The sequence below is a fragment of the Oryzias melastigma genome, linkage group LG2 (genome assembly GCF_002922805.2).
Source record: "Oryzias melastigma strain HK-1 linkage group LG2, ASM292280v2, whole genome shotgun sequence".
Classification (NCBI taxonomy): Eukaryota; Metazoa; Chordata; class Actinopteri; order Beloniformes; family Adrianichthyidae; genus Oryzias; species Oryzias melastigma.
Window position 1 is genome coordinate 13,813,219 of NC_050513.1, and position 23,887 is coordinate 13,837,105.

General features: G+C 38.8%; 4 protein-coding genes across 6 annotated transcripts in view; all 4 read right to left on the bottom strand.

The window, feature by feature from the left end:
* The window catches only part of LOC112145037 (NLR family CARD domain-containing protein 3), a 35,412-nt gene extending 22,779 nt beyond the window's left edge, over positions 1–12,633 (bottom strand). Inside the window, exons 1-10 of one of the 2 annotated variants that reach the window (XM_036214661.1) lie at positions 12,598–12,633; positions 12,040–12,149; positions 11,282–11,425; positions 11,097–11,198; positions 7,141–7,579; positions 5,199–6,996; positions 4,929–5,102; positions 4,061–4,234; positions 3,516–3,562; positions 1,862–3,375 (exon numbers count right to left, since the gene is read on the bottom strand). In XM_036214661.1, coding sequence (XP_036070554.1) covers positions 2,846–3,375; positions 3,516–3,562; positions 4,061–4,234; positions 4,929–5,102; positions 5,199–6,996; positions 7,141–7,177 — 2,760 coding nt within the window. In that variant the 5' untranslated portion in view covers positions 7,178–7,579; positions 11,097–11,198; positions 11,282–11,425; positions 12,040–12,149; positions 12,598–12,633 and the 3' untranslated portion in view covers positions 1,862–2,845. Of the gene's footprint in view, positions 1–1,861; positions 3,376–3,515; positions 3,563–4,060; positions 4,235–4,928; positions 5,103–5,198; positions 6,997–7,140; positions 7,580–11,096; positions 11,199–11,281; positions 11,426–12,039; positions 12,150–12,597 lie in introns of those variants that run through there. The other variant, XM_036214665.1, reaches the window with a different exon arrangement.
* The window catches only part of LOC112139907 (NLR family CARD domain-containing protein 3-like), a 385,294-nt gene that overhangs the window by 285,477 nt on the left and 75,930 nt on the right, over positions 1–23,887 (bottom strand). The window lies entirely within an intron of this gene.
* LOC112139908 (NACHT, LRR and PYD domains-containing protein 12-like) overlaps positions 1–23,887 on the bottom strand; it is a 249,874-nt gene that overhangs the window by 199,632 nt on the left and 26,355 nt on the right. The window lies entirely within an intron of this gene.
* The window catches only part of LOC112145049 (zinc finger protein OZF), a 10,364-nt gene continuing 3,080 nt past the window's right edge, over positions 16,604–23,887 (bottom strand). Inside the window, exon 2 of the mRNA XM_024270054.2 lies at positions 16,604–19,272. Within this exon, the coding sequence (XP_024125822.1) occupies positions 18,047–19,272 (1,226 nt within the window). The 3' untranslated portion in view covers positions 16,604–18,046. The remainder of the gene's footprint in view (positions 19,273–23,887) is intronic.

A 23,887-nucleotide genomic window follows, 5' to 3' on the forward strand; every position in this document is an offset into this window, starting at 1 on the left:
AAAAAAACCTTCTTCAGTGAGTTTGATAAACACAATCACTTAACTTCAGCTTAAGTTATTTACCAGTCAATTATTTTTCCTCAAAACCGTCATAAGAAAAGTTTCTCACTAACTCTTTTTTTTTTCTTTACCAGAAAATACAAAAGTAAAACCAACTGGTAAGCAAAACTCTCAAATAACTAGTAAAAGGATGGGTTATTAAATAATAGTAACAGGAATTTAGTTTACACATAAAACTGTCCAAACTTTTTTTTTTTTTTGGTTCAGTTTCCTTTCAGATGCGTGTATTCAAAAAAACGGCAGTCAAAGGGTTATCTCCTGTAAGCAGTGTCCCGAACGCAGAGCAGAGAGAGGAAGATCCAAGCATACGTGGAGGAATAGAGAGGCAAATCCGAACGAGCGCACTTGGAGGAATAGAGAGAGGGAAATCCGAGCGAGCGCACCTCGCGGTACAAACCCACGTCGAAACAGCAGTTATCTGGTAGCAGGCTGTGATGAGGCCACTGGAAATCCCGAAGAGGAAGGCTTGATGTTGGCAGCGTAGATGACGGCTTGTTCCGTTGAAATGCAGCTAACACGTGCAGTAAACTAGCTAGTAGGTATCCACGGGAAGCAGGAAAACGCTGACTTCATCCACCGGAATATCGCACTTATCAAGAAGATAGTCGTTTGTAGCCATCGTCGATTGAGGGATAGATCCAATAAAAAGTTGTTCGGGCGCCATTTGTAACGTTCACAGGTTGTGCAAAGTCCCAGGAACTCAGCAGAGGAAAAAAAGAAAAGGAGGATGGCAACAAAAACTCACGACTAGATGACGTTTGGGGCTCCAACAGTGTTCGTCTTCTTTATTAATCTTTTCATCAACCTTATAAAGCCCGGTTGGACGGCTAATGTCCCGAATATACATATAAAAAAAACAAGAGCTGCACAACCTGAGTGTTACAATACAAAAAAAGAGAGACTAATCTGGTACCAGCGACAACGTGTACACTTCAGTCCCGCGCGGCGATATATGACATCATCATCAGTGGCCATATGAAAGTCCTAAAGGAGCCAGTCCAACCCCCTGACTATTACAAGGGCTAAGGGGAAGGAAGAAGGGGAGTATTCGGATCGGGCCAATATGTGGATAATGCACCAAAACCCAGATATTTGCAGCTAGAACAGTCATTTCTAATCATCTACCCCATTGTCCGTCCCAATCTTTATTGACAAAAATGTTTCGAGACAGAACTTCTTCGACTCATGAAATTGACATTGAAAAACAGAGTTGCGCCCTCAGGTGATCAGATTAGTTCAAACAATAATCCAGATTTCAAATGTCAGAAACAAAATAAAATTCTAAAGCAACTTAAATCTCTCAGAAAATGGCACTTACAGCTTTATATTTTTTATGTATTTATGTTTATACTTTATTTTACTTTTTTGTTGTTGTGCTTGTTTTTACAGTATTTGTTTTATTTAGTTGTAAAGAATCTTATGCTATGTGTCATATATAGTGCTATACAAATAAAGACTGATTTGATTTGCTTTGAACAAGAGGAGAACAGAGTAGTCTCTTAACTCTTGTACACCAGAGCTTTAGCTCCAGTGTTTCCTGAGCAAACACATTGTGTTTAACTAGAGTGTACTTTCAGTCTTTACTCTGTGTAAAGTAAACACTAGAGTGTAAAGTGACACACTCAAAGTTCAGTGGTGAAATGGGCAATTTTCTCAGTATCAGCTGATTCACATTGATCATAAAAACGAGGAGTTACAGTAAATAAAAGTGTGTGTATTATTTAGATGTCGCTAGTGACAGCTCCGGTGTTAAAGTGTTACAGTTTGAGAAAGAAATTTGAGAAATAATTTAAGCATTAGATAAGATTAAGAATTGTTTATTTCAAGCAACCAAGAAAGAATAATGCATGTGCCATACAATCAATCAATGGAATTTTACACCCATAAATACATGTCAAACATGGAATAACTACACATCAAATGATAGATTGCTTGAAAGGGAGTGGTGGCAAACAAATTTATATAATCACACTCCGGTGCTACCAAACCATTTTCTTTACATGAATTATTATTATCCGGCTCATAATTTCTGATGGGATATATATATCTTTTCAACATAAATACAGGTCATTAAGAATCCTTACATTAAAACAATGAACATGGCTATGTAAGTACATATTACACTATTTCAGACTTTATCATAGTGTATGGAGATCAATTATTAAAGTTGAGGAAAAAATCTAAAATCTGCAGATTATTTTTTTGTCACTAAAGGATCAATACAGTAATATAAATCAAGTATCAAACATAAAAAAAAATATATGTAAACTATATATATGTATACATATGCAGATTATTTTCCATTAGAAGAGTCATTAATGCAAAGCAAGTATCAAACATCATAAGGATGCATGTTGATTATTTTTTCAATTAAAATAAATCATTAAAAAAAGTATGAAAAAGATTAAATGCGTCTAAATATGTTTGAGCTGCAGAGAGCTTGAACACACCTGAAAGATTAGTTAACTGGTAACAATTATCAGACATAAGGATATCAAGAATGTGTTATAGATTTCAAGACATTAAAAATAAAAGGGTTTAAATAATAACTGAAAATACATACTAAGATGATGAACTTTGAACAAAAGCATTTGATGTGGACTGTTAAACAACAGCTTCCATTTATGAGAACTGGAAGAGGAATAACTTTACAAGATATTAATGTGATGAGTTTCAGGAAGTAACAGATTGAAAATATTATTCTGAAAATCAGCTTGTAAATAAATACTTGGCCATTTAGTAAACAGAGAAATTATCTAACAGATCCACAACATTAAAACTGAGCTTAACACAGAACTATTGAAGAATCAGGCCAGATCCCAAATCCAGGGTAAATAGGTTCAGTAAATGTGGTGTTGAAGGTGTAAAGGTGGATCAGTGAGTCATTAGAAACTCTGAAGAAGGACAGAACACCACCAGGACAGTCTACATACACTGCTACTCTGTGAGAGGAAGAGGAGGAGGAAGAGCCGATTGATATCTTTTTGTTATTGTGCCAGGCATAGAAACCATCATAACCAGAGTAGAACAGACCCCAGGACAGATTGTTCTGTCCAAGCAAACAGTCATGACTGTTTCCTTTCCTTCCGATTCCTCTGTAACTCACTGATATGGAAACTTTTTGACTCCACTCAACCTCCCAGTAACAGCGACCAGTCAGACCATCTCTGCACAGCAGCTGATACCAGTGATCAAATCTGTCTGGATGATCAGGATATGACTGAAGCTCTGTTACACGTGTCACCTTCCTGTTATCTTCAGACAGTTTGAGGTTTTTGTGCACTGTGTTTGTGTCGATTGTGAGGCGACAGGAATCTGATGGAGAAACAAACACAATCCAGATGCAGTTATTGATCCATCTTTGATGAGAACTCATGAATGAGTGATAAGACAGTTTGAAAATGTTTGAATATGAGCTGCCTTATTGCTATGAATCAATTGAAAATCACACTTACACTTCCTCAGACCTGGAGTCAACCACTGGACTCCAGCAGGCTCCGCCCTGAAAAGAAGAGTGAGGAAGGGGGTCAGAGCAGGACACCTTCTTATCATCATAGTCCAGCAGTTTGAGAGCTCTCTTCATTTAATCTCTGTTGAAGCAGCAGCAGGAAGAAGAAAACATGACATCACTGAGGGAAACTAGAGCTCTTATTGTGCTGGGAATCAAAAAACTACACTACTGGACTTTCACTATGTTTAGAGTCAATAAAGAGTTGTTGATCAAATGACCACAATAATCCATCAAACATGATCAGACTGTGTCAGCTTCTTAACATTTCTGCTGTTTTCTGAGCATCTTTATCTCTTCTTCTTTGGAGCATTTTGAAAAAAAAATAAGGAAGGATACAGAAATTGATTTTTGAAAAAAGAAAAAAAAAGGCTGACACTAATTCTCAGGATCTTAAATTATCCAGGACACAGAGATGAGAGAAAGGAAAATATCAGACCTGAAGTTCCTCCTCCTCTGTCTCACGAGTGTCAACATTAGGTCTCTCCATACCTGAGAGTGTCCAGTCTCCAGTGTGGATCCTCCAGTGCAGCAGAAAGCAGCTTAATTCCAGCCTCTCCTGGATGATTGTAGCTCAGGTCCAGCTCTCTCAGATGGGAGGGGTTGGAGTTCAGAGCTGAAGCCAGAGAAGCACAGCCTTCCTCTGTGATCAGACAGCCCGACAGACTGCAGACACACAACACAACAAAACACACATGGCAGAAAGAGTGAGAGAACAGCAGTGGAATTGATGAGGCTTACTGGCTCACACAAACTGAAACTGTCTCCATTCATTGTCTTTGTGATTTCATGTGATCAAGATTTAGATTACATGACTCAGTTTGGACAAATGTCACATTACGAATTTTCACTCCGCAGAAACTAAATAACCAAGAGCTTCAGGTGGATCCATTGCCTCTATTTTTACTTGAGTTTAAACCTTCTCCCCTGATTCTTAGGACCACTTTCTGAACTGGGTTCTGCAGAGGCAGCAGCTGCTCTGTTAAAGTTCTTTCACACCGAACGCGATTCACGTGACAAATTCACATGCTCCGCCCCTCTTTCTTTGCGTGACAAATTCGCTGCTTGCCGCTTGTCAAAAAATGTGCTACACAGCTTGACTCACTCAGCCGCATGTGGGTGGAGCTACCAGGCAATGTTTTTAGGATGATCGCTCTAAGGATTGGTGTCTGTGGATATCTCAATTAAAATGTATGGAAGACACAGGCGATGTTGAGAAATCAGATTTATTTATTAGATTTATTATATTTATTTTGTTGACGTTTATATCACAGAAATCTATCTAAAACATTCTCCTAATCGAGAAAAAAAAATTGATAAAACCTGAAACCAAAATTCAAATGAGAAAAAAAATAATCACCTGAGAGTCTCCAGTTCACAGTGTGGACTCTCCAGTCCGGCAGACAAAAGCTTCACTCCTGAATCCTGCAGGTTGTTGTTACTCAGATCCAGATCTCTCAGTCTGGAAGACTGAGAGCTGAGAACTGAAGACAGAGCTCTACAACTTCTCTCCGACAGGTTACAGCCACTCAGTCTGAAAAAAATAACAAGATCAGACAGCAGTTTTACAGCTTCTTCCATCATTCAAATTAATTCATTCAATAAACTTGATTTTTATGAGAGTTCTTACATAGCTTTGCTGGAGGCTTTGATCACTGGCAGCAGCTTCAGAACAGCCTCCTCTGAAGCAGAGTATTTCTTCAGGTCAAACACTTCCAGATCTTCTTCTGATGACAGTAAGATGAAGACCAGAGCTGACCACTGAGCAGGAGACAGTTCATCTGTGGAGAGACGTCCTGAACTCAGGGACTGTTGGATCTCCTCCACTAGAGAACTATCATTCAGTTCATTCAGACAGTGGAACAGGTTGATGCTTTTCTCTGCAGACAGATTCTCACTGATCTTCTCCTTGATGTACTGGACTGTTTTCTGATTGGTCTGTGAGCTATTTTCTATTTGTGTGAGCAGACCTTGTAGGCGATTCTGATTGGTCTGCAGTGAAAGACCCAGGAGGAAGCGGAGGAACAAGTCCAGGTGTCCATTTTGACTCTGTAAGGCCTTGTTCACAGCACTCTGGTAGAACTGAACTGAGCTGTTCTGAAAAACAGTGAAAAACCAAGACTTTTTCTGTTCTTCCTCCATGAGGTTGACTCCAGAGTTGACGAAGGTCAGGTGGACATGAAGAGCAGCCAGAAACTCCTGAACACTCAGATGGATGAAGCAGAACACCTTGTCCTGGTACAGTCCTCTCTCCTCTCTAAAGATCTGTGTGAACACTCCTGAATACACTGAGGCTGCTCTGATATCGATGCCACACTCTGTCAGGTCGGATTCATAGAAGATCAGGTTTCCTTTCTGCAGCTGCTCAAAAGCCAGTTTTCCCAGAGACTCCATCATCTTCCTGCTCTCTGGACTCCAGTGAGGATCTGTCTCAGCTCCTCCATCATACTTGACCTTCTTGACTTTGGCCTGAACCACCAGGAAGTGGATGTACATCTCAGTCAGGCTCTTGGGCAGCTCTCCTCCCTCTCTGCTCTTCAGCAGATCCTCCAGAACTGTAGCAGTGATCCAGCAGAAGACTGGGATGTGGCACATGATGTGGAGGCTTCGGGATCTCTTGATGTGGGAGATGATCTTTTTGGCCTGCTTTTTCTTATCTTGGAATCTCTTCCTGAAGTACTCCTCCTTCTGTGGATCATTGAACCCTCTGACCTCAGTCACCATGTCAACACATTCAGCAGGGATCTGATTGGCTGCTGCAGGTCGTGTGGTTATCCAGAGGCGAGCCGAGGGAAGCTGGTTCCCCCTGATGAGGTTTGTCAGCAGATCACCCACTGAGGTGGACTTTCTAGGATCAGTTAGGGTCTGAGTCTTGTGGAAGTCCAGAGGAAGTCGACACTCATCCAGACCATCAAAGATGAAGATGATCTGGAAGTCTTTAAAGCTGCAGATTCCTGCTTCTTTGGTTTCAGGGAAAAAGTGATGAACAAGTTCCACCAAGCTGAACTTCTCCTCTTTCAGCACATTCAGCTCTCTGAAAGTGAATGGAAATATGAAGTGGATGTTCTGGTTGGCTTTGCCTTCAGCCCAGTCCAGAGTGAACTTCTGTGTTAAGACTGTTTTCCCGATGCCAGCCACACCCTTTGTCATCACGGTTCTGATTGGTTCTTGTCTTCCAGTTGGGAGTTTAAAGAGCTCTTCTTGTCTGATGCTTGTTTCTGCTCTGTCTGCTTTCCTGGATGCTGCTTCAATCTTCCTGACCTCATGTTCTTCATTCAGCTCTCCAGTTCCTCCCTCTGTGATGTAGAGCTCTGTGTAGATCTCATTCAGAAGGGTTGGGTTTCCTGCTTTAGCGATTCCCTCAAACACACACTGGAACTTCTTCTTCAGACCAGATTGAACTATGTGCCGACAACCTGCAAACGATTCTGAATGAAGACAACAATAAATAAATGAATAAACTCTCTGCAGTCATGAATGATCAGGATCTTAATCCATGTTGTTCCATGTGTTGAGACATCAGTACATCTTTATTTATCCAGCAGCTGAAACCTTCAGAGAAATCCTCTTACTGTTCTGCAGTCGATCAGCCAGCTCCTCCTGCTTCATTCTCCTCAGGAAGTTCACTGTAATCTTCACCAGTGACTCTCTGCTGCTCCTCTGATTTTCATCTTCATCCTCCAGTTCCTCCTCCTCCTCCCTCTGACTTAGAATCTTCTGGATCTTCTTCAGCTCCTTCTTCACAAAAGTGACAATGTTGTCCTCCAGCAGCTGCAACAGAATTCTAGATGAATGAGCCAATCAGAGTGAAGTCATGGAGCCAAACATCAGCTCCATGTTGGACACACTGACAATCCACTGGTCTACAAAGTGCATCATGGAGATGACTGTGAACAGAATGATGGAAAAGTAGTTATTGTTCATGTACAGACCAGAAATATGGAGTCCAGCTGTGTTTGATGCTGCTGGACAGATGGACCCCTGGGAGTCTCTGAGCTCTGCTGGTAGACTCTGTGGAGAATCATCAACAATCAGATCCATTCTGTCTGAGCCGGAAGGTTTGAAGTTTGAGGGGGTGGGGGTGGGTGGGTGTCTGTGAGTACACATTACAGTTGTTGGACAACATGCAAAGTCCACAAAGAAAGGTCCCTACTAGGATTTGAACCAGGGTCTTGTCACACCATTGTGCAACCATGATTTAATATTTCAGGGTAATCTTATTGGGGTTTTAATTACATCTCATCATTTACATTGGCTCTCCAATTTGTACAATTTGAACACAGATAGTATCATGTGATTCTCATTCAACAATGGAATATTCAGATTTAGAACAGCAAACCAATGGATCATATGAAAACACACTGTCCATGGGTATATAAAGTCATGGTGATTTCTATGTGATACAAATCATAAAGGCCAGCCCTGCTCCAGATTGTCAACTTGTCATTAACATCTGGTGTTTTCCCAGAACCACTGAAAACAGCTGTAATCAAACCTCTCCTAAAAAAGGACAGTCTAGACCAGGGGTCACCAACGTTTTTGAAACTGCGGGCTACTTCATGGGTACTGAATCATACGAAGGGCTACCAGTTTGAAATAATAAATTTGCTTAGTTTGCCTTCAGTTATTCATTATTAATAATAATAATGATACTTCGCTATGTGAAGACACTGATTAAATAAAATTTTCGAGTAGCTCACAAGTGAGTTGTGCTATTTTTAGAAGAGACCTGCGGGCGACTGATGTGGTGCTCGGGGGCGACCTGGCGCCCGCGGGCGACGTGTTGGTGACCCCTGGTCTAGACAAAACTCAAATTAAAAACTACAGACCGATATCAAACCTGCCATTTTTAAGTAAGATCATTGAAAAAGCTGTTTTCCATCAGTTAAATGAATTCCTAATAAATAACAACTGCTATGATGTCTTCCAGTCCGGCTTCAGACAGAACCACAGCACTGAAACGGCTCTGACCAAAGTGACTAATGACATACGTTTGAATACAGACAGTGGAAATATGTCAGTGCTAGTTTTACTGGATCTCAGTGCTGCGTTTGATACAGTCGACCACGCAATACTACTCAGACGACTGGAAAACTGGGTGGGTCTCACTGGGCCAGTACTAAACTGGTTCAAAACGTACTTAGAAAACAGGAAATATTTTGTGTCAATTGGTAACTTCACTTCTGAGCCAATAGAAATTACATGTGGAGTGCCCCAAGGCTCCATCCTGGGACCACTTCTATTTAACATCTACATGCTCCCACTGGCCCAGGTTATAAAGAACAACAACATTAGTTACCATAGCTATGCAGATGACACACAGATATATATTAGACTGACACCAGGAGACCGAGGCCCTGTACAGGCTCTTGGTAAATGCATTGAGGACATTAATGACTGGATGTGTCACAACTTACTTCAATTAAACAAAAACAAAACTGAGGTTATTGTCTTTGGGGCTAAAGAAAAAAGGTTAGACGTCACTACAGAGCTTCAATCTATTCAACTAAAAACTACCAACCAGGCCAGAAACTTGGGTGTAGTGATAGACACAGACCTAAATTTTGATAAACACATTAAGGCAGTCACTAAATCAGCCTATTATCATCTCAAAAATATCTCAAGGATTAAAGATCTGATGTCTAAGCAGGACCTGGAGAAACTAGTGCATGCTTTCATCTTTAGTCGACTTGATTACTGTAACAGTGTTTTTACAGGACTACCAAAAAAATCCATCAGGAAACTGCAGCTTATTCAGAACTCTGCTGCTCGGGTTCTCACAAGGACCAAGAAAGTAGACCACATCAGTCCAGTTCTGAGGTCTTTACACTGGTTACCTGTCTGTCAGAGGATAGACTTTAAAGTTCTGTTACTGGTTTATAAAGCTTTGAATGGTTTAGCACCAAAATACATGACTGACCTCCTGACCCAGTATGTACCAGCCAGACCTCTCCGGTCATCAGGATCCGGTCTTTTATCAGTTCCTAGAGTCAGAACTAAACATGGAGAAGCTGCATTCAGCTTCTATGCACCACAGATCTGGAACAGACTTCCAGAAAACCTTAGATCTGCTGAAACACTCAGTGTCTTTAAATCCAGGTTAAAGACTCAACTCAGTTGCATTTGATTAATATGTATTCAAAAGTTTACGTCCGCACTTTTTATCTATGCTTGTTTTAAATTAAAATCTTAAAATCTTTTTACTTTCTTTTAATTTTATTTTAATGATTTGAATGATGATGAATGACATTTTTACTATTTCTTTTGATTGTTTCTTTTAATGTTTTATGTAAAGCACTTTGAATTGTCTCTGTACATGAAATGTGCTATACAAATAAACTTGCCTTGCCTTGCCTTACTTGCTAAACAAATCAACTAGGGTTGTGTAAGCTCTGCAACTTTTAGAGAAGCACTTTTCAAACCATCCCACCACAACCCCATCCATCCAACTTCCCAGGATGAACCTCAACCCCTCACATTAAAATATAAAACATTGACTAATTACACATGGCTTGTCAGTGGTGCTAGGAAACTATTGTGGGGATCCATCATTACTCTACTGCTGCAATACAGCCACCCCAAGAAACTAAACAAGTAAATATATAACTGAATAACAATGACATTAAAAAAAATACATACATTTTGTGATAAGACATGGTTTTAATACAAATAATAAAATAATCTGAAAGCTAAGTTAAAAAGGTGTGTTTAAAAACTTGAACTGTTTCTGTGGGCATGATGCTCTCCGGCAGGACGATGTACAGGTGAGGGCTGTAATGTAAAAACAAGGCCTTACCTTAGAAATAATTTAAAGTTCATTGTCTTCTTTTAGGGTTCACACCCGAAAAGAAGGTCTCCAAACTAAGAAATCCCAGTCCTTTTCAAGCAATTAACTAAATTCTGTTTGACACATGTCACATTTAATTGATTCAATGCAGCATCTATTGTATGTATATTGTATTTGTAAGTGCAAATTTGTCTTTTTAAGATTGAGAGTCATTATGCTGGCATAATTTATATGTTAATGTCTGTAAACAAACATGGAAGTGTATTTTCTTTAACTTTTTTGTCCTAGTAAGTAATTATGACCTGTAATTAATTAATGTAATCAATCTATTACTGATCTAACCTAATAATTACCGTGAAAAGCCTCATTTTTAGGTATTTTCATTTAAATGTGTAACATTGTAGTGGCAGTAAAAGATCATTATCTCTTTCACATAATAGTTAAGCCGTTATGGCATTGTTATGGGTTATTTTTTGTTGAGAACTACTGTGCTGTATATTTTAAATGTCACAGCAGCGGTGGGGGTGGGGTGGCGGCATGCACCATACAGGGACATGTACAGGGATATCTACCTCTACTTCAGAGAGAGTCTCAGAACTGAAAAAGTCTCATCACACATGATGCTCCAAGTGAGTCTGATCAGAGAGATCAAGAACTGAACCAGACCTCAAGTCATTCAGCCGAAAACTAACGATCATTTAAACTATTATCCAGCCTCCTTTAACTCTGACAAATACTTACTGTTCCACTCCTGGACTGGCTTTGAAGTTCAAGATAAAATCCTTTGACTTGTCACTCCTGAAAGACACACAGCTGGGTTCATCTCCAGGTCCAGGTTGGTTCCTGTGAAGAATGAAGGTTGTTGATGTGAGTGCTGAGCTCTGACATGGAGAAGAGTCATGGACAGTTAGAGATGTTCATCTCACCTCTGAGCTTTTCTCCGTTTCCTACGTTTTTTAGTTTTCCTTTTCGTAGAAGGAGGGGCTCCCTCCTGTGTGTCCTCACACTGATCCATGCAGCTGGATTCACTGGATCCGCTGGATCAGCTCACACACACCTTCAACCTTCACCTGCAGAGGAAACACTCCATGATGGAAAGCATTTCAGTCATTCAGTCATTCAGTCACTTTGACAAAGAAACAACAAACTTCCTGTTTATAAAATTCAGGAAAAATGAATCAGATCAAGAAAAACAGACAGAAATTAAACAACAAAGTAAAAGAAAGACATGCATTTTTTTATCTAACTAACTAGCAAAGAGCTAATGGCTGAGCAGCTCTGGACTCTAATTTAGTTGTTTTGTCAAAGAGAGCTCTAGACAGCGTATAAAGCTGTTGAGAAGCACTGAGAAGAAGCTCCAAAGAGAAAGAAGATTAACCAAAATATCAGATTTCCTGACCTAAGGACAATGAACAGGTTGAAGAAGAAACCTGGAAGCAGCTGCTGTAATCTCAAGCATTTTATTGGTCTATACAAAAGCTAGAACTCATTATCCTGTCTATGAACATTTTTTTGTGACAAATGACATTATAATGCCAGAACAGATTGTGCAGAAATGATATTGGTGGAAGAACTAATCAGAGATGGACTCAAGTTTTAATTACTCTTCCAACATAATAATGTCAGTTCAAAAATGAAGATCGCATGACTGATATGATTGCAAAAACATGCGGCAGTTCATCACCTGTGTGTGTCCTGACTATCATCAATGCACTGGAGAGTTTCCACAGCCTCTCACAGTCTTCGTTTGACTGTCACTGATGTTTTGACACTTTAATTTAATTTGAATCTGAGCTGGAAAAAAGGGTGAAACAGAGTCATCACTTCATCTGATGTCTGAGGAACATTTAAAAGTCACAACATTGAGCCAGTGAGTGTGTGTGACATCTGCCATTTTTATTATTCTATTATATGTAATTTAAATTAGGACAATGCATATTACTGTTTTAGCGAATATAGAGCATAAATATACCGGAATTAGCACTAAAGCTAAAGTACATCTACATTTATATTGGAACAATTTGCAACAAAAAATGAATTTATGTGAAGGATCATTTTAAGCATGAGAACAAACCTGGCTTGTTTTTATCCACTACTTTGAAAAAGTTTTAAATCCTTTATAAGTTTCAGTTTTTGATGTCATCAGGTAGAGAATAAGGTCTTAAAGTTTCTCGTTCACTGCAGCTCTGACCGTTCTATTCTGAGGTTTAAATTTCAATCTGGAAGAACACAAAAGACTCACCGTGAAGAAGAAGAAGAAAGTTGGAGCCACTCTCACCGTCTCCTCCTGCTCCGTCTGCTCTAACATTGAGGAAAACTCGACTTCCTCTTTTGCTATTTCAGGAACACCTGAACAGAGCTCCTCCCCCAACATTTGAATATGTTCTGGAGAAGAAGACTCAGTGAGGATTTGAAAGCTGAAATTTCCATGTAAGCGGCATATCAGGAACACAGTGAATCAGTTTCCTAAATTGTTAAAATGTTACTAATAATGTGGCTGTAATTTGTGCAAAAGGTTCAGAAAATCTGTCATTACTGCTACAAAAAAAACTGTTTTCTTTAAATGTATCTTCTTTTAAATCAATTCTTTGTTACTCAGTTCAAGATAATGTTTACCACAAAACTATTTAAAGAAGTGAATACAGCTGCAGGTATTTCAGGTATTTCATGAACGCAATAGGTTTGGTTCCTCAAATGATCTGAATCCAAAGCTACAATGAAGGTTATCTTTTCCTTGTGACCACATTGTTGTCAAACAACCATAACAGGTCGAGTTCAAATACAGAAACTGATAACAGCTGGACTTCAACCCTCTGAAATGTCTCAGCAAAGCATCTGTTCAAGCACCTGAACTTTTCTAAAACTACATTTAGCAGTGTTGGAAACAAAGTGCTTCATTCTCTCAAACCAATATGAGAATCCAGCTAATGTTGGTTACTCTTCTTAGTTTCTAGAATTGAAAACTGCTCTATTTGACCTTTGACCTCTGCTACAAAATATCAACTCAATGAAAGAGATGAAACTGTCTTAAAATTGATCAAATCCAAATTTCATTGTTGAATACATGAATATAAAGGCAAAAGCAGGTCAGATCCCACCCTCGCACTAAGCTCCTCCCACTTACTAAAAGCCATCTATCAGAAAGGTTTGTTGTCTATGAAAAAATGCTTCTGAAAGATTTTAGAAATTAATAAATGGAAAGATGATTTTAATAAAGCGACATTCCATCTCTGGATCTGATAATGGTGGAAAAGTTTCACAGAGACTTTAGGAGTTCTGGTCAAAATATCACTGAGGATAAAACACTTTATTCCACTTTTTTCAGCGGCAGCTTCAGGATCTGCCATGTCCAACCTCGTTCTCATTCTGAGTCCTTATCTGTCTTTCGATTATAACAGCTTCAGAAAACAAAGAAGTTTTTCTTGATTTGATTAGAACATCTTGTCCATTTTTAGATATGAAACCGTAAAGTCGCTATCTTAAGTTCCTGAGTAGAGTTTGTTTGTGCTTCTGTATAAAAGGTGGTTGCCCCACCTAACAAGCAGAGAATCTGCAGTCTCCTCTCCATGCATCTCTCCAGCGTGTATTTCTTTTCTTTTACTCTGTTGAGTAAATACCCTTGAAGACGCTTTATTCCATCGGATCTAACAAACTTCCACCACAATCTTGGTGTCAGAAGTGGGATCCCGTGTGTGTTCATCTGAGCTGGAACCAGAGGGATTGATCAACCTGAATCACACACAAAGATTCATCATCGCCTCAACAAATCCCAAAAAGTGACAAGGACTGTGGTCCATGATCTTGATCAACCACAACTGATTCATTGGACAGCCATTTTCTGACAGTATTTATCACAGTTCTATGAGTTAGCGAATACCCTGGGACTGAAGTTTCCACCATCATCAATTTTGATTGATCCTTCCTGTTAGCCCTGCCCCAACACGCCACAGTGGGGCCAAACATTTTGAAAGGTTAATTTTCAGATTTAAAAAAAACAAACAAAGATAGTTGAAAGTGAAAAAAAAAAGATTGGAAACATGAAAAAAAGGTTTGAAATGAAATTTTGAGTTTTTAAACCTAAAAGACAACATTTGAAGATGAAATTAATTTATTTTATTTTAAAATAGCTCCGTACAAGATCCCAAAGAAATTTCAGAATCAAGCGTTGCTGTTCCTACTGTGTTTCACTGCAACACCTTTCTTCTGCTTAAACTGCAACTTACAACCAAGGACCAAAATCTGATGAAACATCTGGAGAACATCTGAGAAGTGAAGGTGAGGAATCATTTCTGGATCAGCTGTTTGAATCTTCCTGCAGAGTTTAATCTGAAGGAAGCAGAGAAGTTCAGAAGCTCTGTCCGATCTTTGCAGTCTGCTCTCACTGGAACAGAAATCTTAGCTCAGGTTTGATCTGCTTTTCCTTTATAGCGCCTTCAGGCTCACACAGCAACAATGACAAACACTGTGCTGCCCTCTAGTGGTTAACATGGGAGCAGCAGCACATATTTTTCCATTTCTGATAAGCATAAAGAATGAACTCACAGTGAGATTACATCCAGTTTGCTGGTGAATCCAAAACTTCGATGGTGGTGACGAGAATGCATGACACGTGAAAGAAGATAGTTGGAACGTGGGAAAGTCACAAAGAACGGAAATGAACTGCAGAAACGAAAAGACAGTCATTGAGGTGGAGAATCCCAGGTTCACTGCATGAATGACAGTGAATGGAGCAGAAAGTGATTCCTTCTCAGAGTTTTGCTGCTCTTATTGCAAAGTACAGTGAATAAGGTAGGATGACTTTAACAAAGATGGATCTAAAATAAAAAGTTTTTTGGAGACTGAACCTTTCTTTCAAACAGATTATTTTATCTAATCAAGGATAAACTGGATCATTATCAACATAGAATCTGGTTGACCACTGCATGTCATACCAGAGTTTATTACCACAGCACAAACAATGAAGTTCAGAGGAAAAATTGTCTGAAAAAATGTGCTAACACCCCCCTTTTTTTAGATGGATGTTATTTACTCTATACATAAAAAAACACCAAAGTACTGACTTTGAACATGAAGTATTTTCAAAGATTCTTCCATCCATCCATCCATCTTCTTGGCCGCTTCTTCCCTTTCGGGGTCGCGGGGTGCCGGAGCCTATCCCGGCTACTGATGGGCGAAGGCGGGGTTCACCCTGGACAGGTCGCCAGTCTGTCACAGGGCCTCAATCACACACCCATTCACTCACACATTCACTCCTAGGGACAATTTAGAGTCACCAATTAACCTATGAAGCATGTTTTTGGACGGTGGGAGGAAGCCGGAGTCCCCGGTGAAAACCCACGCATGCACGGGGAGAACATGCAAACTCCACACAGAAAGGTCCCAGCCGGGAGTCGAACTGGGGCCTTCTCGCTGTGAGGCAAGAGCGCTAACCACTGCTTTCCGCACAGGTCTGGGGGGCTTTGGCAGCGACTGGTGTGGTGGTGATTGGGCACTAAGGGTTGGTGTATCGATCTCAGTATCACTAGTATCGATATTAGGGTTGGGTATCAATTATAATTTCCAGAAACGATTTAATTCCAATTTTTTTTTATTATTTCAATTCAATTCAATTCAATTTTGAGTTTACACATTTAGACACATTTGTTTAGAAATACATTAATAATGTACTATATGATTTGAATATATTTAAGAAATCTTCAGACATTGTGAAGGAACCATCGTCCAGTACGAGCAGGAGCTCTGTCGTCAGCGCAGACTGCTGGATATCACCTGGAAACCACAGCTTCAGCTGAACGCTATATGTATGTCCACTCCAACAAAAGAGATAGTGTTCATATTCCAGAACATTCTGATTTAAGTTAAAACTACTTGCGTTGGGCTTCCAATGATAAATACTTCTATAGATAGGTATGTGACAAAAAAGTTCAAATTTGGTGTATTGCTCTGATCTTTATATCAAGGCTGAAATAGACAATTCCAATGGAATAAAGATCAGCAAACAGCAAAACCGCTTGTTTGTGTGGGTATGGGAGGGGCTGCTGCAGACAGTGCAGGTTTTTAGAGGATTACTCTTAAATGCATGAATGGATCAAAATACCGCTTTGAGGTTCTTTATTGTGAGGACTGAACAGTAAAATGCAGTTAAAACTTCAAAAAGTAGAATTTTCATGGTAGGGCCCCTTTGACTTGTCATAACTTTCTCATTACTTGCCCTATCCCTAATTAGGGAAAGACTTCACACTTCTTAATATGTGCACGTCCACTTTATTCTTCAGAGTAAAGATTTGGACAGAACATTGAAAAAGAAAACAAGCAGTCCTAAACTCTTGGACATTGTATCAGTATAAACTACAACAACAACAGTCAACTACACAAATTCAAACCAAAAAACAATAAAATAAAATATTTTAATAAAAAAATCAACCAACACAAATTGAACATTACTTTTGAATTGTTATTTCACAAAATGTCTTTACAATTTCTTTTATCAAACCATGAAAACCAACTAATTCTTGTGCGGAAAAAGGCAACCTAATAATTATAATAATAATAATAATATACAAGACTTAAAGGTAACATCTTACCACCGTGAATTATTGCATTATAATAAAAAAAAACTGCTTTTCACATAATCAGGATTAGTTGGTTTGTGTTAATTATGTAAACACTTTATTAATGTGAGTTGTTACATATCAGGGCAAAGCTGCTCATCTTTCTTTAGAATCTATTGGAACTACACTACATTTGTAGTGGAAGCACTATGGTAATTTAAATAGCAGCAAGCGCTGAGAGCCAAAGACTCAGAAAAACCTCTGCAAGCATTTAGAGATAATTAGCGGGTCAGGGTGGAGTAAGCAACATTTAGGCTTTTTTATAATAATTCTCTGAAACAAAAAATGAAGTTTTTATCTGTAAAGTAGGGGTGTAACGGATCACAAAACTCACGGTCCGGATCGTGCCACAGTTTTAGGGCCATGGTTCGGATCATTTTTCAGATCAGTAAAAAAACAGAAAAAAACAAGAGCTTTAAAACACATTTGAAAAAAACATCTATTAAAAACTTCAAAGAATAAATATACACTCACACATCTTTGAACCTCAATAAAATTGTAAAATCATGTAGTTTCTGGTTAGAATTGCATGTCTGGAGACTAAATCTACAAAAACTGAGAGAAAAGACGACTGAATATGCAATTTTCCCTTACATCCAATGCCCCTAATGTCCAAATTAAATCCGAAATAAAAAAGTTAAAATTTTATTTTTCATTATTTTTTTGGTATTAATTCTCAGTATGCGCCTCCTCCATGGGGAATTCGAGAAGTTTTTGACGGAAGCTCCTCCCACACGTCAGGGGAGCTTCTGGTTATCAGACTTTAGGATAACTGTCAAGAAGCAACTTTGATGCATGTTGAAACAAACATGGTGTACATTACATGAATTTGACACCAACTGCATTTGGTGTGGACAGCCGATTGATATTAATGTGTGAGCAGCGTAAGGTGCCCAGCAGGCGGGGATGGTATCCGCGGTACAGATGTGGGCCAAACCATGGCTAGTGTTCTGTTCACCCTGCTGTAAAGTACTATAAAATAACATAATAAATAAATCATTACCTAAAATATTTCAATATTTGTGCAACTAATCTGAATGAAGTTCCAGTCTTTACCATTCCTGACCAAAAAGGCTTCTCTCATGTGTGACTTCGCATGTGACTATTGAGATGAGATTTTTGACAAAAACTTTTATCACATTCTGGACAAGAAAAACGTTTGTCACCTGTATGAATTTTCATGTGTGTCCTGAGATTAGTCATTTGACTAAAACTTTTGTCACATTGTTTACAAGAAAAGGGCTTCTCTCCTGTGTGAGTCCTCATGTGTGTTGTGAGATACGATTTTTCATAAAAACTTTTATCACATTCTTTGCAAGAAAAGGGCTTTTCTCCTGCGTGAATTTTCATGTGTTTTTTAACACTGAATTTATAACAAAAACTTTTATCGCATACTTTACAAAAAAAAGGTCGCTCTCCTGTGTGAACTCTCATGTGTTTTTTGAGAGTTAATTGATGACTAAAACTTTTTTCGCACTCTTCACAAGTAAAAGGCCTTTCTCCTGTGTGAGTTCTTATGTGACTTTTGAGATGAGATTTTTGATAGAATATTTTGTCACATTCTTTACAAGAAAAGGGTTTATCGCCTGTATGAATTTTCATGTGTGTGTTGAGATTAGCTATTTGACTAAAACTTTTATCACATTCTTTACAAAAAAAAGGCTTCTCTCCTGTGTGAGTTCTCATGTGAATTCTTAACTTAGACCCGTGACAAAAACTTTTACCACACTCTTCACAGACATAAGATCTTTCATCAGACTTGGTTCTCATACCAACAGAAACAGTGTGAGATATTTCTATACAATTCCCTCTCTTTATCTGATCTCTGTTCTGTGGGTCTGTCTCTCCATATTTAGTCGATGTAGATTCGTCATGGCTTCCTTCTTCATCCTGACTATCAGTTGCATTAAAGCTCTGCTGATTGTTTAAAACTTCTATATTGTACTCAATTTCCTCATAAGTATCAGTCTCCTGCTTCAGCTCAAACTGCTCTTCATCCTGACCGATGCAGTGTTCTTCTTGCTCCTCTTTAATCGGAAGAGGTTCTGGTTCCTCCGCTTCCTTTTTAATCTGTGGAGATTCCAGTTCTGTCTGTTCCACTTTAACCCATGGAGATTCTGGTTCCTCGTGCTCTTCTTTAATCTGTGGAGGTTCTGGTTCCTCCAGTTCCTCTTTAATCTGTGGAGATTCTTGTTCCTCCAGTTCCTCTTTAATCTGTAGAGGATCTGTCTCCTCCTGTTCCACTGTGAAGTTCCCCTGCTGGTTGAAGAGATTTTCTTCTTCAGGAACATAATTTTGTGGGAGGACTGCAGAAACACAAGAAAAAACAGGACATTGAGACGACAGAGGACAGCAAACATCCACTTACTGGCCAATTTATTAGGCACACCTGTCCAACTGTTTGTTAATGCAAATTGCTAATCACCCAATCACATGGCAGCAACTCAATACATTTAGGCATGTAGACCAGGTCAAGACTGTCTGCTGTAGCTCAGTTTGTCAGAACGGGTTGGTCTGTATATTTCAGAAACTGCTGATCTACTGGGATTTTCACACAAATCAATTCCCAGAGTTTACAGAGAATGGTCAGAAAAAGAGAAAATATCCAGTGAGCAAATCTGTGGAAAGAAAGGCCTTGTTGATGCCAGAGGTCAATGGGGAATGGCCAGACTGATTCCAGCTGATAAAAAGGCGACAGTAACTTAAATAACCATTCGTTAGGAGCATCTCTAGGGGCAGATGGGCTACAGCAACAGAAAACCACACCAAGTGCCAATTGTGTCAGCTAAGAACAGGAAACTGATCTCATCAGCCGTTTTAAACTTAAATTGTGAATTTTATCTGGTGAAACTTGACAGCTCAGCTCAGCTCCAAAACCTACACCCAGGAGGATATTTTCAAAACAGAGGCTTCAGATTAACAGGAAAATTTGCTTTTTAAGACATTTAGGTTGTGGGACTTTGGTTAAAAACTTCAAATCAACAAACTACTTCATAATCATATTTAAAACACTACTGGGAACATTTCCTTCAAATAAAAAATATTGTCATTGGGGGCCTTTCAGATTGACTGGATATTATGTACAATCTAAGTTCAAAATGGCTGATAAGAAAACTCTGATGACCGAGCATTCAAGTAGTATTTAAACACATCACTCATGGACGAATCTCTGAGACGTGAAATAAGTCTCACAACAGATTTGTGTGTAACTGAGGTTTTTGTGCGGGTGTGAGGTGATTCGTGCATAATTTTTGGGGGGTTTGTAATTAGTTTCGAGCTGTTGTAATTTAAAATTTTTCATGTGTAAATTGTATTTTGTATTTTTTTGAATTTCATTTTACACTACATTATATGAGTTACAAACTAAGAATTACGCACCCACAAATTAGGAGTACGCGCACACTAATCATAAATTATGCACAAATCAGGAATTACACATGCACAAATTCAAAGCTGCACACAAATCAAGAATTATGGTCGCATAAATCGGGGTGATACTAATTTCTCTCCACCACTATCCTGTTGCTTGTCCAGCATTGTTGACCAGTGCTGATCCAATACTCCGCAGTTGACCTAACAGAACTCTAGTCCCCTCCACACAGGTCACCACCGCCATGTCTGCTCCAAAAACTGGACATTGGATACTTGCCACACCAGAGATACTCATCAAGGATTGTGTCAGATCTTCCACTATATCCAACTATAGATACCAAGTCTCACCAGTTGCCTGCAAGACTGATCCCCTCCCACTTTCGGATCACTCCCTTGTATCTTTCAGTGTCATCCACAGGATCAAATCCCCCCATGTAGCAGAAACTTCAGTAAAAATCAACAAACCTGGATCATCTTTCCTCTCATATCCCTAAGCAGTGCTGACAATCATCAAACTTCTGAGGAACTAGTTTCACATTATAACAACAACTTCCACAGTGCTCCACTCAAAAATACTTCCACTAACCCCTGGTTAAACCTTAGACAACTAAAAGCAAAAGGTCATAGACTTGGAAAGACTATTTTTAAAAAGCGGTCTTTCTATCCAGAAAGACATTTACAGCAGCCATCTTTCCCACTACAAAGACTCAATTTCTAAAGCCACATCTGCATACTATGTATTTCTAATAAACTACCGAGAAGGAATTTCTAAGGTCCTCTCCTCCCTCTTTTCAGAAATGACAAAACCTTTAAACGAACTCTCACCTGACCTCTACTCCTCTGACTTTTGCAACATCCTTCCTCTAGGGCTGTTACGATTAGTCAAATAGTCACAATTATGTAACCCATGTGTCAAAATCAAGGCCTGGGGGGCATTTCCGGCCTGCCAGGTAAATATATCTGGACCTCCAGATCCTTTTATTTAATTGTTAGTAACCCTTCCGCTATCCGAGGTATGATGACATTGGGAGTGGGGTCATCTGGACCCCACAAGTCAGTGTGCTGAACTTTTTTTTTTAATCAGTGATTTTTGAGTTTCACTGATGTCCATGGCAGACATAAAATCCTGTCCACCTTCATCCACGTTTTTCATGGAAGGAATCACACATCGATATAAGGGTGGAGTTATCTGGACCCCAAAGATAGCGGAAGGGTGGCTTGATGTTATCTTGAGCTTATTTCTAACTTGTATAATTTTGAAAAAATATATTTTTACAGAGAGTAAAATATTGGAAGTTATTAAGGTGTAAGCGGATTTGTTCTGGAATAATATTCCTGCCCGTTTTTATTCATAGTAATGTTAAAAACTTACATTTTTTTAAGTTTTAAAAATTTTGTTTCAGTGTGTTCAATAAATGATCATCCTGTTCGGCCCGCGACCCAAGATGTGTTTTGGATTTTGGACCCCTGTGCGATTGAGTTTGACACCCCTGGTGTAAACAAAAAAATGAATCTTCAAAGACTAATTTAAAAGTCGACATGTCTTTTTTGTTTTTCTTTTCTTGATTTTATCTCAAAACTGTGGTGAGCGCTTTCTAATGCCGCATCTGCCATCGTCTTTGACACAGGTGCGACGTAGTGCTAATCTAAGTCAGTAGTGATGTCATAGGAAGACTCTGGCACCATAGCAACACGCCAAAGGAGCTTGAAAGTGGGAGAAACATAAAAAAAGAAAAGAAAAATTAAAAAATGCAATGTCTGCAAGGTCAAACTTGTTTTGACCTTGCAGACAAACTTGTTAATGCGAGCACTACGGCGATGAATGAGCAGCTGTGAATCCACGTTGTGGATTAAGCTACTGTCATAACTGACACTGCACGATGGGAGGGCATCGGCAGAATCTTCAAAATTTGCTATACTGACCGATTTTTTGAAAATTCTTTGGCATATGCAACCGCAAAAATTTTAAACAATAAATTGACTGAGAATTTCTTGGCCATCGCTGGACTAGCTCACAACCATACTACAGATACCCAGCATCTGTATGACTGCACTAGCTTATAGGAGCCCAGCCACAAGTAGAGAGTGTCACTAAAGGTAATGGGCAATCGGCGTCAATTGGGAAAACATATGGTATTTAGTTTTAGTTCAGTTTGTAACAATTGTGCACTAAAAAGTTGCACTGCGGTTTATGTTTACTATTGTTCACAATTAATTTACAGATATTTCAAATTCAAAATGGTGTCGTCCTCCCCCATCAGTCACAGTCGTGCAGACGCCGATTGTATTTATGTTGTGAAGTTGTGTTTTGATGGTCAGGCCTAGTAAAGCCAGATATATCATATGTGCATCCATCTTTGAAAAAATGTGGATACTGTTTACTTTAGTGGGAGAAACTAAGAACCAAAGGCTCTAGGACAGGGGAGTCAAACTCATTCGCACAGAGGGACAAAATCCAAAACACACCATAGATCACGGGCCGAACAGGCTAAATGTTTATTGAACACAATAAAACTAAATTTTAAAAACTTTTTAACATAACTACGAATTAAAACAGGCAGGAATGATATTCCAGAATAAATTAACTTAAACCTTAAATAACTTTCAATATTTTGCTCTATGTGAAAGTATATTTTGTCAAAATATACAAGTTAGAAATAAGCATCGAGCCATTAATGACAATAACATAAAATGATCTGGAGGGATGGATATAATTACCCAGCGGGCCGAATCTGGCCTCGGGCCTTGACTTTGACACGTGTTCTCGGGTGACGTCATGAAAGGCTCGACAGCCATACACAGCAGCAGGCGGAGCGTCAGGAATTAAGTCATTTTATTTTTGTGTAGGGAAAAAAAAATCTCACAAAAATAAATATTTCACAAAAAAAATGTTTTTAGTGTTCCAAAGGTTATATATGTTTACGTATATGGATATAATTCACTGTGAAAGACTTAAGAAAATCGTGGTATGGCCCCTTTAAGAATCCTGTTCTTATCGGTTTTTTGGGCTATTTATGGGTTTAGCTAGTATTTTAGCAACGTATTAGCTTTTTTGGCTAATTTGGCGTCTACTGAGGTATTTTATGCTAATTTTGAGTTAAGCTAATATTTTAGCAACGTGTTAGCCTTTTTGACTAATTTGGCATCTACTGAGGTTTTTGGGCTAACTTTGAGTTAAGCTAAAATTTTAGCAACATATTAGCTTTTTTGGCTAATTTGGCATCTATTGAGGTTTTGGGGTCTGATTTTAAGTTAAGCTAAGATTTTAGCAATGTGCTACCATTTTTGGCAATGTTGGGATCTTTTGAGGTTTTGGGTTACTTGTAAGTTTATACCTTTTATGCATTTTTACATTGTTTACAATTGTTTTTTTTTTGTTTGTTTGTTTTGTTTTTTTGTTTTTTTTGCTAGACATTCTTCAAATTATTTGTACACTCTTCGCAATTTCTACAACTTTGTCCCTTAGCAACTTTAGCATTATGCAGACAGCTTTAGCCTTTCCAACAATTCTCTTTAACAATTACAGTAAATTTATTCAGCATTTTTGGC